Source organism: Sarcophilus harrisii, chromosome 2 (assembly GCF_902635505.1).
Source record: "Sarcophilus harrisii chromosome 2, mSarHar1.11, whole genome shotgun sequence".
Lineage (NCBI taxonomy): Eukaryota > Metazoa > Chordata > Mammalia > Dasyuromorphia > Dasyuridae > Sarcophilus > Sarcophilus harrisii.
In genome coordinates this window covers 77,858,530-77,871,841 of record NC_045427.1, presented here as the reverse complement: position 1 = coordinate 77,871,841, position 13,312 = coordinate 77,858,530, and the positions used below count along the sequence as shown (strand labels likewise).

Below are 13,312 nucleotides of genomic sequence, written 5' to 3'. Positions count from 1 at the left end.
CAGCTAGGTGATGCAGTGGATAGAGCACCAGCTTTGAAGTCAGGAGGGCCTGATTTCAAATCTGGTCTCAGATGCTTAATACTTCCTAACTGTGTGACCCTGGGCAAATCACTTAACCCCAATTGCCTCAGCAAAAAAAAGAAAGAAAAAATAAACCATATTAAAACTTGACAACAATTAAACTATATGCAGGTGATTTATCCAAATCAGTGTCATCAATTGTGCCTGGCCCCAAGTTAATAATTCTAATGATTAATAATGGAAACATTTAATCATTCAACTATGTGTTGTCTTGATGCCAAACAGCTAGAATAAATAAATTTTTCTTTTAGCTGACCTAATAAAATCATGATTTGGGCATCATGTAAATTGATTGAATATAGAAATTAGATCTGTAAAACAAAGTATATCAAATTTAAAGAGAAAAAAATATTTCTAAAAGATCTTAAGTATTTTTTTTTAATCTGGGGAAGAAAATATGATGTAAACATTTATTGTTCCTCAGGATGGCTCCTGAAGTAGCTGCAGTGGAAAGAAAAGGTGGATACAACCAGCTATGTGACCTGTGGGCAGTGGGAATAACTGCAATAGAGCTTGCAGAACTCCAGCCTCCCATGTTTGATTTGCATCCAATGAGGTTAATCATCTTCTTCCTTCTCTCTCTACCCCCTCTCTTCCTTCCTTCATTACTTTTAAATGAGAATTTTGCAAAAGTATTTATAATTCACAGATTATTTCTGTAACTTGGTTTTCCCAAATTGTAAATAATTAAACTGCAATTTTCATAGCCAATTCATATAACAATATGAAATATATTAAAAATAATTTAAATTATTGGCTAATTAATTTATTAGTGATTTTTTTTTTTTAGAGCATTGTTCTTGATGACAAAAAGCAACTTTCAGCCACCGAAGCTAAAGGACAAAATGAAATGGTAAGCATTTTCTTGATAGTCACTTAAATGTCTACTTTTGTCAGTTTTTAACTATAAATGCTCATAATATTGTTTCATTTATTAGGTCAAATAGTTTTCATCATTTTGTGAAAATGGCACTTACCAAAAATCCAAAAAAAAGGCCAACAGCTGAAAAGTTACTGCAGGTATTTTCTTTTCTGAATATTTATATCTTTAGGTAAAAACATCACCCATTTACGTTTTTAATATTTTATCCTATTTCCTTTTATCCCATAGCACCCCTTTGTAACACAGCCTTTAACCCGATCATTGGCTATTGAACTTTTGGACAAAGTTAATAATCCAGATCATACCACTTACCATGACTTTGATGATGATGATCCTGAGGTAAGATTGTTTTACTCCCCACTCAGTGTTCATTCTGTCTTTCCACCCATTTCCTCCCATAAAAGAAGATACGTATTTCTTCCTCCATTAAAAATTACTGATATTTAAAACAATTTTTTGCATATATAGTATGTAGGTAATACTTTAAATGCTTATTCAAAATTAGGCTGAAGTAATCAATAAATAAAACAGTGAATAAAAAAAAAATAAAAAGATTATCAGTTGTAGGATTTAGTCTAAATAAATTACTCTTAGAGAATACTAGATAACCCATCAGTATTGCTTCTCTAGGGAGAAGTTTACTGAAAGTCACTGCAGAAAAGGTTAAAAGAAAAAAAGTACTGTTTTTAGACTCAGATTCCCTGATTGAAATCCTGTCCTTTCTACCTATTACTTTCTTTGGACAAGTCTCCTAACTGTATTGAATCTCGGGTTACCTTAGCTATAAATAAGACAGACTTGTATAACACTACCATTCCCTTAGAAGACCATGATGATCCAGTAAAATCATTATTTTTTGATAAAGCAATGATTTAAATGAAGAAACCAAATTAGGAATCCTCTTTTTTAAAAAGAGCCAAATAACCTGTGTTCCTGCCAGACTTGGAAATAGACTTTATACTTTTCTTTTGCAAAAAAAGTCTCATTCTCCCATTTCTAGTCTACTTCTTAAAACACTTGGGAAGTGTCATTCTTTTGGGCAGGAGGAGCAGTAGCTGAAATTCATTGTTCAGGATGAAAGAACTCCACAAGATCCTCACTGGGCTTATGCAGAATGTGTAATGTCCATGTGTTAGAGAATAAGTTCAGTGCTTAGAGAAAATCTCACAGCCAACGCTCCTAGTAACAGTGACACTGAAAATAATTGCCTATTCCCTATCATGACCCGGGTCAGAGTAATTGTTAGCTATAGTAGTTGATGCAGTTGATAGATACATAAAGCAGGTATCTACTTTTAATCAACAATAACTAACGGAAGCCAGTGGCTTCATAGACCATGCTAGATGGTCTCAGTTTTTGATAGTGCAAACCACAGCAAGAGTCACTGTAGTACTCTCCCCAGTTCTCCAGAGTGTTTTCTATGTGCAGATGAGCTATGTTATTCCTTGTATGGACAATGGAGTCTAGTGGGGAAAACTCTTTGGTCAAAAGATGTGGGATCCAATCCTAACTTGGATGCTCACCACCAGTGTGACTTCGGGCAAGTCAGTGAGCCTCTCTGAGCCTCAGTCTTCAGACAAATAAAAGGAGGTATCTGGACCAGGTACCCCTTCAAAATTCCTTCAAGTGATCTTCCTAAGATAGCCTCAAATATGGGGTTTCCTCGAGATAATCATAGTGAGAGAAAAACTGTGGTTTTTGAGACTTTTCCATGGTTATCTGTTATTCTTCAGTGTAACTTTCATTTTTACTACTTGGCTCTTCTCTTCTTCTCTTAAAATTAATTATTTTAAGATCTGTGTTTTTTTTTTTTTAAACAAAGGAGAGAAGTAAATTGAATTTGGCAAATTTCTATTGAGGAAAAAATATATTTAAACTTCCTTAGTTAGGATAGAATTATTTTATCCTCTTATCATTCTAGAAGTTTACAACTATAGATTGTATGATAGCTACAAGATAATGCATGTAAGAACTGAAATGTGCCTAAAGAAAAATAGTTTTCTCTATCAAAGCTTGAGCAGCTAGATAGTAGAGAGGATAGAGTGCTAGGTCTCATTCAAACTGTTTATATTGTTAAGTATTTCTGTTTAGACTTATATTCTGTCTAATGTAAGATTTTACAAGCAAATTTCTGACCAAGGGGCCCTCTTGTTCTCCTTGTTTTGACAGTGGATTTGCAATGGATGAACTTAGGTATACAATTATTAGAATCTATTGACATAGATTGTATATTGTATTGACATACAATCCATACCTCACCTCTTTATAAACCTAACTAATTGGGTTAAGAGCATTCTAGTCATCCATGTTCACAATCTTGGTTTTTTATTCAACTTCACATTTATTTTCACTTAACAAATTCAATCATTTGCTGTATCTTGTCATTTTCACAATGGGGCAGCTAATTAAGCTAATTATACCAGTGAGCTACTTACATACAGGCCTTTATATAGCTAGGTGACCTAAAGTCAGAAATACTCAAGATTCAGATTTGGCCACAAATACTAGCTGGGTGTATATAGGCAAGTCATTCAACCTTTGCTTGTCTTAATTTCCTCAACTATAAAATGTAGATAACAGTTCTCAGAATTGTCATGGGGATCAAATGATATATTTGTAAAATTTTAATTAGCACAGTGCCTAGCACTTGATATAAATGCTTATTCTCCTCTTATTCCCCTCAACCACTCTGTTAAGCATGGAGGATACAAAAAATAACCTGCCCTTAATGAGCTCATGAGCTAAGGGAGAAGAAAACAACCATATACATTTGTACAAACAAGTTATATACAGGCTAGAGAAAGGAAATTATAACTGGAATGATTTCCTGAAGAAGGTGAGATTTTAGTTGGGATTTCAGTAAGCAGAAATGAAGAGAAAGAGCACCCTAATCATTAGAAATAGTTAGAAAAAAAGTGGGATGCCTTAGTTGTTAAAGACCGATAACAAAAGAACTATAAGAAGAATTGAAAGGTATTGGAGGTAGGAGAGGAATTAAATTATTAAAGACTTTCAACACCAAATAGGATTTTGTAATTGAGGTTCTGGGGAGCCACTGGGATTTATGGAATAAAGGGAGGTGACATGGTCAGATCTGCACTTTGGAAATATTACTTTGGTAGTTTGAGTGGAGAATGGATTATTTTGGGAGAGAGTTGAGGCGGGTAGATCCACCAGCAAGCTATTATTGCAAGAATCCAAGTATGAAGTGATGAGGGTATGCACTTAGAGTGGCCAGTATCAAGGGAAAGATTGTATTTGGGAAAAATTAATAGGCAACATAATGAATATGGGGAAGGAAGTTTAGTCAAAAATAACATTTAAGTTTCAAGCCTGAGGTCTTGGAGGATGATATGCCTCTTTACAATAACAAAGTTAGGAGGAAAGAACTGTTTGGGTAGGAAAGGTAATGAGTTCAGTTTTGGATATGTTGAGCTTAAAATATCTACATTACATTTAATTTGAAATGTGTGACAGAGAATTAGAAGTACAAGACTGGAAGTTAGCAGAGAAATTGGGATAGAATGGGTAGATTTTAAAAAGTATCAGCATAGAGATGATAATTAAATACATTGGAGCTCTAATGACTTTAGAAAGTGAAATGGCATACAAGAAGAGAAAAGGATCCTGAAAAGACTTTATAGAATTACATATGATTATATGATAGTTGAAGATCCATCAAAGAGGATTGAGAAGGAGCACGTTTGATAAGTAGGCGAACCAGGAGAAAGTGGTGTCTTGAAACGGAGAGAGAAAAGAGTAATTATAAGCTCAGACATTGTTGATATAGAGCTATAGAGAGGTCAAAAAATTGAGAAAAGGTTATTGGATTTGGGAATCAGATCATTGCTAATTTTGGAAAGAGCAATTTTTGTGGAATGGTAAAGTCTTATACTAGAATGTAGGGACTTAAGAGAGTGAGAAGAAAGGAAGTGGGAAAACCTATTTTAGACTATATTTTCAAAAAGTTTGGCCACAAGAGACAGAAGAGATATAGCATGATAGTTGCCCAGGAGGGAATGATCAAATGAAGGGGAGTGCTGGTAGTGGTAGTGGTGTTTTTGGAGGATGGGGGATGGAAGAGACATGAACATGTTTTTAGGTAGTAAGGAAAGAGTCAGTAGACAAAGAGAGCTGCACAGTGAATATAACAGAAAGGGCAATCTGTTGTGTTTGGATGATGATGTAGAGATATTTAAAATGTCAAATGTGTAGCGTATGACAGACCATGTGTGAATGTTAATCACTGGGGGGAAATACTATTCCTCTTCTCAAAGGAGGCTGGAGATCTGGTAGGACATAATAGTAGCAGGAGATAGAAACTCCAACCTCAGATGAGAGGTTCCATTTCACTACTTTTTTCTTGGAAACCTGGGCATTATGCAGAAGAAGGAAATTCCACTCTCCATCAATTTCTCTCTTCCTCATCCCTCCATAGAGATCCACAGTAGCTTTTGAGTCTCTTTTCTCTTGTATCTATGTCTACCACCCAAATTCAAGCTTTATTTCTTACTTCAGCTATTGAAATAATGATATAATTGGTCTCAAACCTTTTCATCTGACATTCTTTTATTCACACAGTTGCCAGAGTATTTTTACTCAAGTGGAGGCCTGACCATTTCACTCACATATTTGGTAAATCCCAGTGGTTATCTATTATTTCTCTGATTGAGTGTTATCTTTTCGGTTTAACTTGTAAAAAACGCTTCAAATCTTAAACTGAAACCTTCCCTTTCCAACCCATTCTATTTTGTTCTTTCTCCTCCCTTGCTCTGTGGTCCAGTCAGAAAAACTTTCTATCTGTTCTTCATTCCATCTCCAATCTCTTCCTTGTACTTGCACTCTGGTTATAGAGAACAGTAACTTTTTCATCTCAAATTTAAATTTTTTTTTTTTTTCGTGCAAATGTGGAAAAAATGTTGTTCCACTTCCCTGTTATTTTCCCTTCCCTGCCCACCCTCACTAAATTATATTTTATACATTTTTATATAGACATGTTGTCTCCGCCATTGAAATATAAGCTAGCTCCTTGAGGCCAGAACTGTTGCATTTTTTATCTTTTGTCTTCAGCACCTGGAATAGCAATTGGCATATACTACTGAATCATCGCATCTATTTAATCTGTGTACCACAATGATTATATGAATGATAACATAGTCATCTAGTCTCTGCTTAAAAACCTTCAAGTAGAGGAAATTCACTCCCTTTCCCAAACATCCCATTCTACTTGGAAGCATTCTAATTGAGAGTTTTGTATGAAATTGAGCTAGAATTGGACTTTTTGCACCTTGTACCCATTGCTTCTGGTTCCACCCTCTGAAGTCTAATGATATGTCTAATCTCTCTTCCACATGACAACCCTTCAGATACCTGAAGAGAATTACGATTGCTTCCTCCTTCCCCTAGACTCTCCTCCAGCCTAATCCCAATTTCTTTAACTTTCTTTATATGACATGAACTCAAGTCCCTTCACCATCCTGGTGAACCTCCTGGATACCCTCCAGCTCGTTTGTTTAGTCTTTAGACCATGTCACCCAGACAAAAACGCAAACTATCAAGTGGAATATGACAAGTGCAGCTTATAGGAGGACTGTTATAGTTCTGTAGATTATACAGCTCTTATAATAAAGTCCTTTTTCAGAACAACCACCAGCTATCAGTGCTTTCCTTGTCATACACTTTTGAAATTGATTTTTTTCCCTATTAAATATCATCTTAATGAATTCATCTCAGTGCTCTAACCCGTCATTCCTTGGGATGCTGATTCTGCCACTGAGTAAGCTTTCTCCACCACTCCTTTACCCCTCAACTTGTTGTCATCTGCAAATTTGGTGGGCATATCATCTATTTCTTTATCTAAGACCTTGATAAAAATGTTAAACAGCAAAGGACCGAGCACATATCTCTAGAATATTCCATTGGAAACTTTATGTTTTATTGACATTGAACATTAGAAATTTTCTTTGAGTCTGGCTATCCAATGAGTTTTGAATCTATATCATTGTGTTTTATAATGGTTGGATAGCTCAGTTAGAAGAGTAAATTGGCTTGACTGTTTTCCTATAGACTCACCAATATTTAATTTTTTATTCTTTTATCATCTTTGCTATTTTGATTGTGTTGATATGTATTTTTCTGATTATTTTGATTTTGGACACTATTATTAGAGATAACTATTCTATATAGGAAAAAAAGATTTTCTTATGACTTTATTCTAGGTCCATTAATTTTATTTATGCAAAAACATAACTATAAAATTCTCTTAAGTAATAGATTCTATCAAGTTAATATATTTTATAAAATTTAATAAACTATATAAAATAATTGAAATTCTATCTTGTCTTTTAGATTAATCTCCATCCTATAGCTGATTACAAATGCTTCTTCATCTGTAGTCATGTACAATGAATGTAACCTTCCATCCCCCTTTATTTTCTTTTTTGCTAAGGCAATTGGTGCTAAATGACTTGTCCAGGGTCACACAGCTAGGAAGTGTTAAATGTCTGAGGGCAGATTTGAATTTGGGTCCTTTTGACTTCAGGGCTGGTGCTTTATCCATTGTGCCACCTAGTTGCCCCAATCCCCCTTTATTTTCTTATGTATACATTTATAAGTTATAGCACATAAAGTATAAAATACTGTCTAAATCCATTAAGTTTTTTCAAACTGTTTGAATAAAGAATTCTTTCCAAAATAGTTTACTTATGTTTTTAAGCATACACTAGACTTCAGAATAAATAAGCTTCTTTTCTAATCTGTTTCACTGATCTACTTTTCATTAACTAGATCCAGATCATTTTAGTAATTAAATTGACTTTAGTCCCAACATTTTCCTGTCATATTCTTGACCCCTTTTCACTGTTTGAATTTCATTGTTATCTTACGTAATTCTATAACAGTTATTCCTTTGGCAGTTTAACAGTAATATTATATATGTCAGACACTGTACAGAACTCTTTACAGTTATTTTCTTGTTTGATCTTTACAACAGCCCAAGGATGTAGATTTTTTTTTTTTTTTTAAAGGGGAGGCCACTGTCATTTTTGTTTGATGATTGGGATGTGCTATTTGAGTTGCTTGAAATTTCGTATTTTTGATATTTATTGAAATTAAACTATTTTTTCCCAGTTAATAAATTGCAAATTTTATATCTTCTTTGGTAAATTAGTCCCTTTTATTATTTAGTCATTGAGAACAAGATGTTGAACTTGAGCAGTTGTCAGTTCTTTCTGAATTTCATGGGATCATAGGATCACTTCCAACTTTTAAAAGCATAGTTCAAGTGCCACTTCCTTCAAGAAGCTTTTATTGATTTCTTTTGTTGTTAGTTTAGCCCCACCAAAAAATTATTCATTTCATATGCACCTTTGCTTATCAGTGAGTATATTGTATTTGTATGGCCACCTTCACTGTAGTGCCCAACACTCAGACCCTTAACAAACGTTTTTTGCTTTTGACTGAAATAGCATAAATACAAAGAAAAGTCAATAAGGGATCTGAACCAAGGCAAGGTGCTAAAGGAAGCTTTGTAGAGGAGTGTGTTGTATCCAATGAGTAGGACGTAAAGTCCTTGAGTACAAAGCCTATCTCCTCTCCTTGTATTTACATTACCACCTTCATTATAGTGCCAAGTAGTCAGAATTTTAACTGAAATATATAGGAAGAAAGGGAATGTGAAATTGAATTCTAGCTATAGGAGGGAAGAAAAAATAGATAGGAACAAGTTTGGGAAGATTGCTATTTAATCTCTTAAGCATCGGGGAACCATTGAACATTCTTAAGTAGGGGATTGTTATAATCCTTGAAAACTGATATGGTCAAACATGCTTATAGGAGAGAATGAATGGCAATAAACTATTTAAAATGTTTAATTACCTTTGCTGGCTTCAAAATCAGAAAACCTGAGTTCAAATGTAGTGTAAGTATTTATCAACATTGTTACTTTTACTTCCTTGGATCTTGAATTTCTATATCTTTAAAATAGATACTACCAGTCTTATAAGGTTACCTTAAAGATAAAATGAAATGATATAAAGTTCTTTGTAAATTCTTATATATAAATGGCACAAATTATTATCTATTATATAACATTCCCATTGTACTTCCTGATTATCTTCTTGGATTCAACACTAGGAGATCCTAAATGAATAGTTAATTTTTTATCTTTTTTGTAGGAAGTATTTAATTTCTTAAAGTTGTTATAAATATGTGTGTATATATATACATATGTAACAAATGGGCATATGTGTGCAAAATATACTATCGTATTTATTTTAATATTGATTTTAAACAACTTGAAAAAATATCACTTTCTATTTAAAGCAAATGATGGTTTAAGCCATCTAAGTATTACGAATTGTGATTTTTGTGTTTCCTATTACATAAATTTATGGGTTATGTATTTTAAACATTTATTAAATTGTTATGTCATCTGTATTTTCACTTAAAATTAAGAATTATTCCAAATTTAGGGAAATGTATAGACTAGTCTGTATTGCTTGTTATCAAAAGCTCTGTTTTTGTTCATTTTTTTTCCTCTTTCCTAGCCTCTGGTTGTTGTGCCTCACAGAATACATTCAACAAGTAGAAATGTGAGAGAAGAAAAGACACGCTCTGAGATAAACTGTAAGCATTTATAACACAATAGTATAACACAGGAAAGAAAATTTTCAAGTATTGAAAGTTAGACTGGCACTTGTTTTTATGTTTTTCTCTATTTGTTTTTATTTTTCTTCTCCAAGCTTGTTTACTATGAATTTGGAAAGAAAAAATACTACTTTTATATGATTTTTTTCCTCGCTCTGAGAATTCAACATTTTCAAAATGCTGATATTTGAGTTCATTTACTTGATTTCAACAGATGTTAAGCAGTAATTATAAACAAGGCATCCAGGATACAAAGATAAAAGTCATTGATAGTTATTAGGCTCAAGGAGTTTACATCCTAACTGATTTATTAAAAATGTATTACTTTATTACAGCCTTCCTGAGTGTTGTGTTTTGCTGTTTTGGGCTGAGGGACTGGGGGATAAAAAGCCTTTTTTACTAGAGCATGTGGTAGCATTTACCACTATTAACAATCTATATCACTACTTGAAATCATTTCTTGATGTGATAGCTTTTAAAACAACAGTATAGGAGTAATAATTGTTGTTTCTATTGTACCTTTCATTTGTATGAAGTTCCCTTACTACTGCCTCTGTATCTAATCTATTTTCAAGACTTATTTCTTAAGTGTCTTACTGGTGAAATGGCAGGGGAACTATTGCCACTGGAGAGAAGAGGATTTATTGGAATAAAATATAAGTGAACTGGAAAAGAAGAAGGAAGCTAGTTTATAAAAGACTTTTGAATGTCATACAGAGGATTTATCTTGCAAGTGATAGAAAACAGCCACTAAAGTTCATTGGCAAGTTTGGGCCTGCACTTTAGGAAAATCACATGGGTGACTGAATGGAGGTTGAATTGGAGTGGAGAAAGATTTGAGGCAGGCAGCCCACTAGCACTAGTAGGTATTGCAGTAATCCAGGCATGAGATGACAAGAATCTGTTCCAGAATGGCCGAGGAGAGAAGGAAACATAATTGAGATATGTTGCAAAGATAAAATCAACAGATTAGATATGGATTAGATGAGAATTTGTGAATAGTTGGGGATAACATCTAAGTTTCAAGCCTGAAGCCTAAGAAAATGCTGTTGCCTTTTAAATAATAATAAAGTAAGAGATGATGGGGGAAGTACAGTTTAGGTGAAAAAGAATGAGTTTGGGTTTGGACATGTTTGGTTTAAGATGTCTAAAAGGCAGTTGGATATGGGAAATCAGTAAAGAACTTAGAGAAGGATAGATAGATTCGAGATTCATCAGCAAAGAAATGTAACTAAATCTATGAGAGGTGATGAAATTACCAAGTGAAGTAGTATAAAAGGAGAAATGAATGTCTTAAAATAATCAATCATTGAGGCAGCTAGATGGCCCAATCAATAGAGTACCAGCTCTGTCAGGAGGACCTGAGTTCAAATCCAGCCTCAGACACTGAACACTTCCTAGCCGTGTGACCCTGGGCAAGTCCTTAACCCCAATTGCCTCAGGGGGGAAAAAAAAAACATCCTAGATTCAAACAAGATCAGAAAACCCATTATCTAGTTGGCTGTATGGTGATGAGTTTTTTGGTAACAGCATCTCTGAACAAATACTTAATTACAGGAGCATAGTTTATTTGTATTGGTAGCCAGATTATCTCTACCTACAAAAAATCCCTAATGAATGTATTAGAGAATATGAAAGACTTTTTTTCTCTCCCAAATACCCAGTATCTATTTTCTACCTTGAAAACAATATGGTTGTAATAAAGTGTTTATTTAATTTTATCTTGATTCTTATGTTATGTCCCCACTTCTGTTAAACTTTGTCTTGAATATTTTAAAGGAGTGTTAAAAAACACTCCTTTAAAAACAAATTACATTACTTAAGAGAAATTTCTCCATCTGGATGTCAAACCAGCATCTTATATGCAATGTGTTCATAACTGAAGTTTTCTTTTCCTCAAAATCTTCTTTTCTTCTTGACTTCCCTAATCATATTAATAGTACCACCATCTCTTTGTTTTCTAAACAGTTTTCCAAGGTTTATAAATGCTTGACAAGTATTATTTCTCATTTGTTTCTTGCAACATTATTTTTCTTGGTGACTTCATCAGTTCCCATGAATTTAACTATCATCTCTACATACATGACTCATAGATTTATAGATTTAAATATGTCTTTTCACTATTTCTCCATTGTTTTTTCTGGGTTCCATTTTACATTGACAACTGAAAATCTGACACTTCAAATTTAGTATCCTGTCAATATCTCAGATTCAGTATAAACAATTCATCTTTTTCTCCAAACCTATCTCCACTAAACTTTCCCATTTCTATTGAGAGTACCACCTAGCCTCCCAGATTCATAACTTGGTATTATAACCTCACTTCCTGACTCTCCCTCACCCCACTATCTAATAATTTGTAGATCTTGTAAATCTTATACTTACAAATAAGTAAAAGACAGTCCCTGCCCTCTAATACTGGTATGGCTACAGAATGAGAGATGGTGCAAGGTAGTAGACAGAGGGCCACAGTGCATTCCAGAAGACCAGGAGTCTAGTCTACCTCTGATGCATCCATGCAGTAGACAGCAGGCAAAGCGTGCAATCTGTCACTGGCCCGCTTTGTTTCTCTAGGTCTTTGCCCAGGTCATTCTCCTTGTCTAGAATATAACTCCTTTTTTACCCTTTATCTTCTAGAATTGAAATACAGCCAAGATGCTACTACTATGGAAAGCCTTTCTTGATCCCCACACTTGTCTTCACTTGGTGGATCATCATCTCTGCATCATAGATTTAGAGCTGGAAGGGACTGAAAGCCTATCTAGTCTAACCTCATTTTACAGATGAGTTATCTGAGGACCTGGTAGGTTAAGTGATGGGTCTAAGGTCACTCAATCAAACTTTACGTGCCTACTGGGTGCCAGAATTTATACCAGACACTGCTGAGTACTGAGAATACACAATAAGGCAAAAGGGGGAGGGAGCTTACTCAAAGGACATGAAAGTAAACATATGTAGCAACTTGCTTTATATAGCAAGATAAAAAGGAAGTACTTTAAAGATTCAAAATGCTTTGAATTAAAGAGGGATTGGAGGTTTCTGGTAAAAAGTGAGATTTTAGTTCGGACTTAAAAAAGAAATTATTAAGCAGAAGTAAGGATGGAGAGCATACCAGGCCTAGCAGACAGCCAGAGAAAATGTGGAGAATCAAGTGTCTTATTTATGGAATAGCCAGGAGTCACTATGTCAAAGAGTATGTGTGTCAAGGAGTAAGGTGTAAAAAGACTGGAGGGGGGAGGGGGGAGAGTTAGGTGTGATGGGAACACTGTATATTTGCTCTAGGAAGCTCCAAGGAGCCATGGGAGTTTTTTCAGTAGGGATAACGTGGTCAAATATGAGCTTACATGGCTGAACTTTACTACTTCTGTCCTGAGAATTGAAATTGAGATTTGAACCCATGTCCTCAAACTCCAGAACTGATATTCTTTCAGGATACACAATCCCTCTTGAACTTACTTTGTTTGTACTAGATGTACTCTCCATATGTATTGTATATCATTGGTGGAATGTAAACTCCTTAAGGGCCCATGATTATTTTTGTGACTGTCTTTGCATTTCCTGTGCTAACACAATGCCTTATACTCAAGATTTAGTCATTTAAATGTTGGATGAATTGAATAGTTGAACTCTGCTCGATTGTGCTTTGTCCTATCTAAAGCCAAAATTAAGATGTATTGGGTGATTATGTTGCCTGGATTGCTA

The 13,312-nt window shown here is 34.4% G+C and overlaps 1 protein-coding gene across 4 annotated transcripts in view; it reads left to right on the top strand.

The window, feature by feature from the left end:
* The window catches only part of MAP4K3 (mitogen-activated protein kinase kinase kinase kinase 3), a 173,232-nt gene that overhangs the window by 97,807 nt on the left and 62,113 nt on the right, over positions 1 to 13,312 (top strand). For all 4 annotated transcript variants that reach the window (XM_031950390.1, XM_031950392.1, XM_031950389.1 and 1 more), the window contains exons 9-13: positions 506 to 637; positions 872 to 934; positions 1,020 to 1,101; positions 1,193 to 1,303; positions 9,511 to 9,589. In XM_031950390.1, the coding sequence (XP_031806250.1) occupies positions 506 to 637; positions 872 to 934; positions 1,020 to 1,101; positions 1,193 to 1,303; positions 9,511 to 9,589 (467 nt within the window). The remainder of the gene's footprint in view (positions 1 to 505; positions 638 to 871; positions 935 to 1,019; positions 1,102 to 1,192; positions 1,304 to 9,510; positions 9,590 to 13,312) is intronic.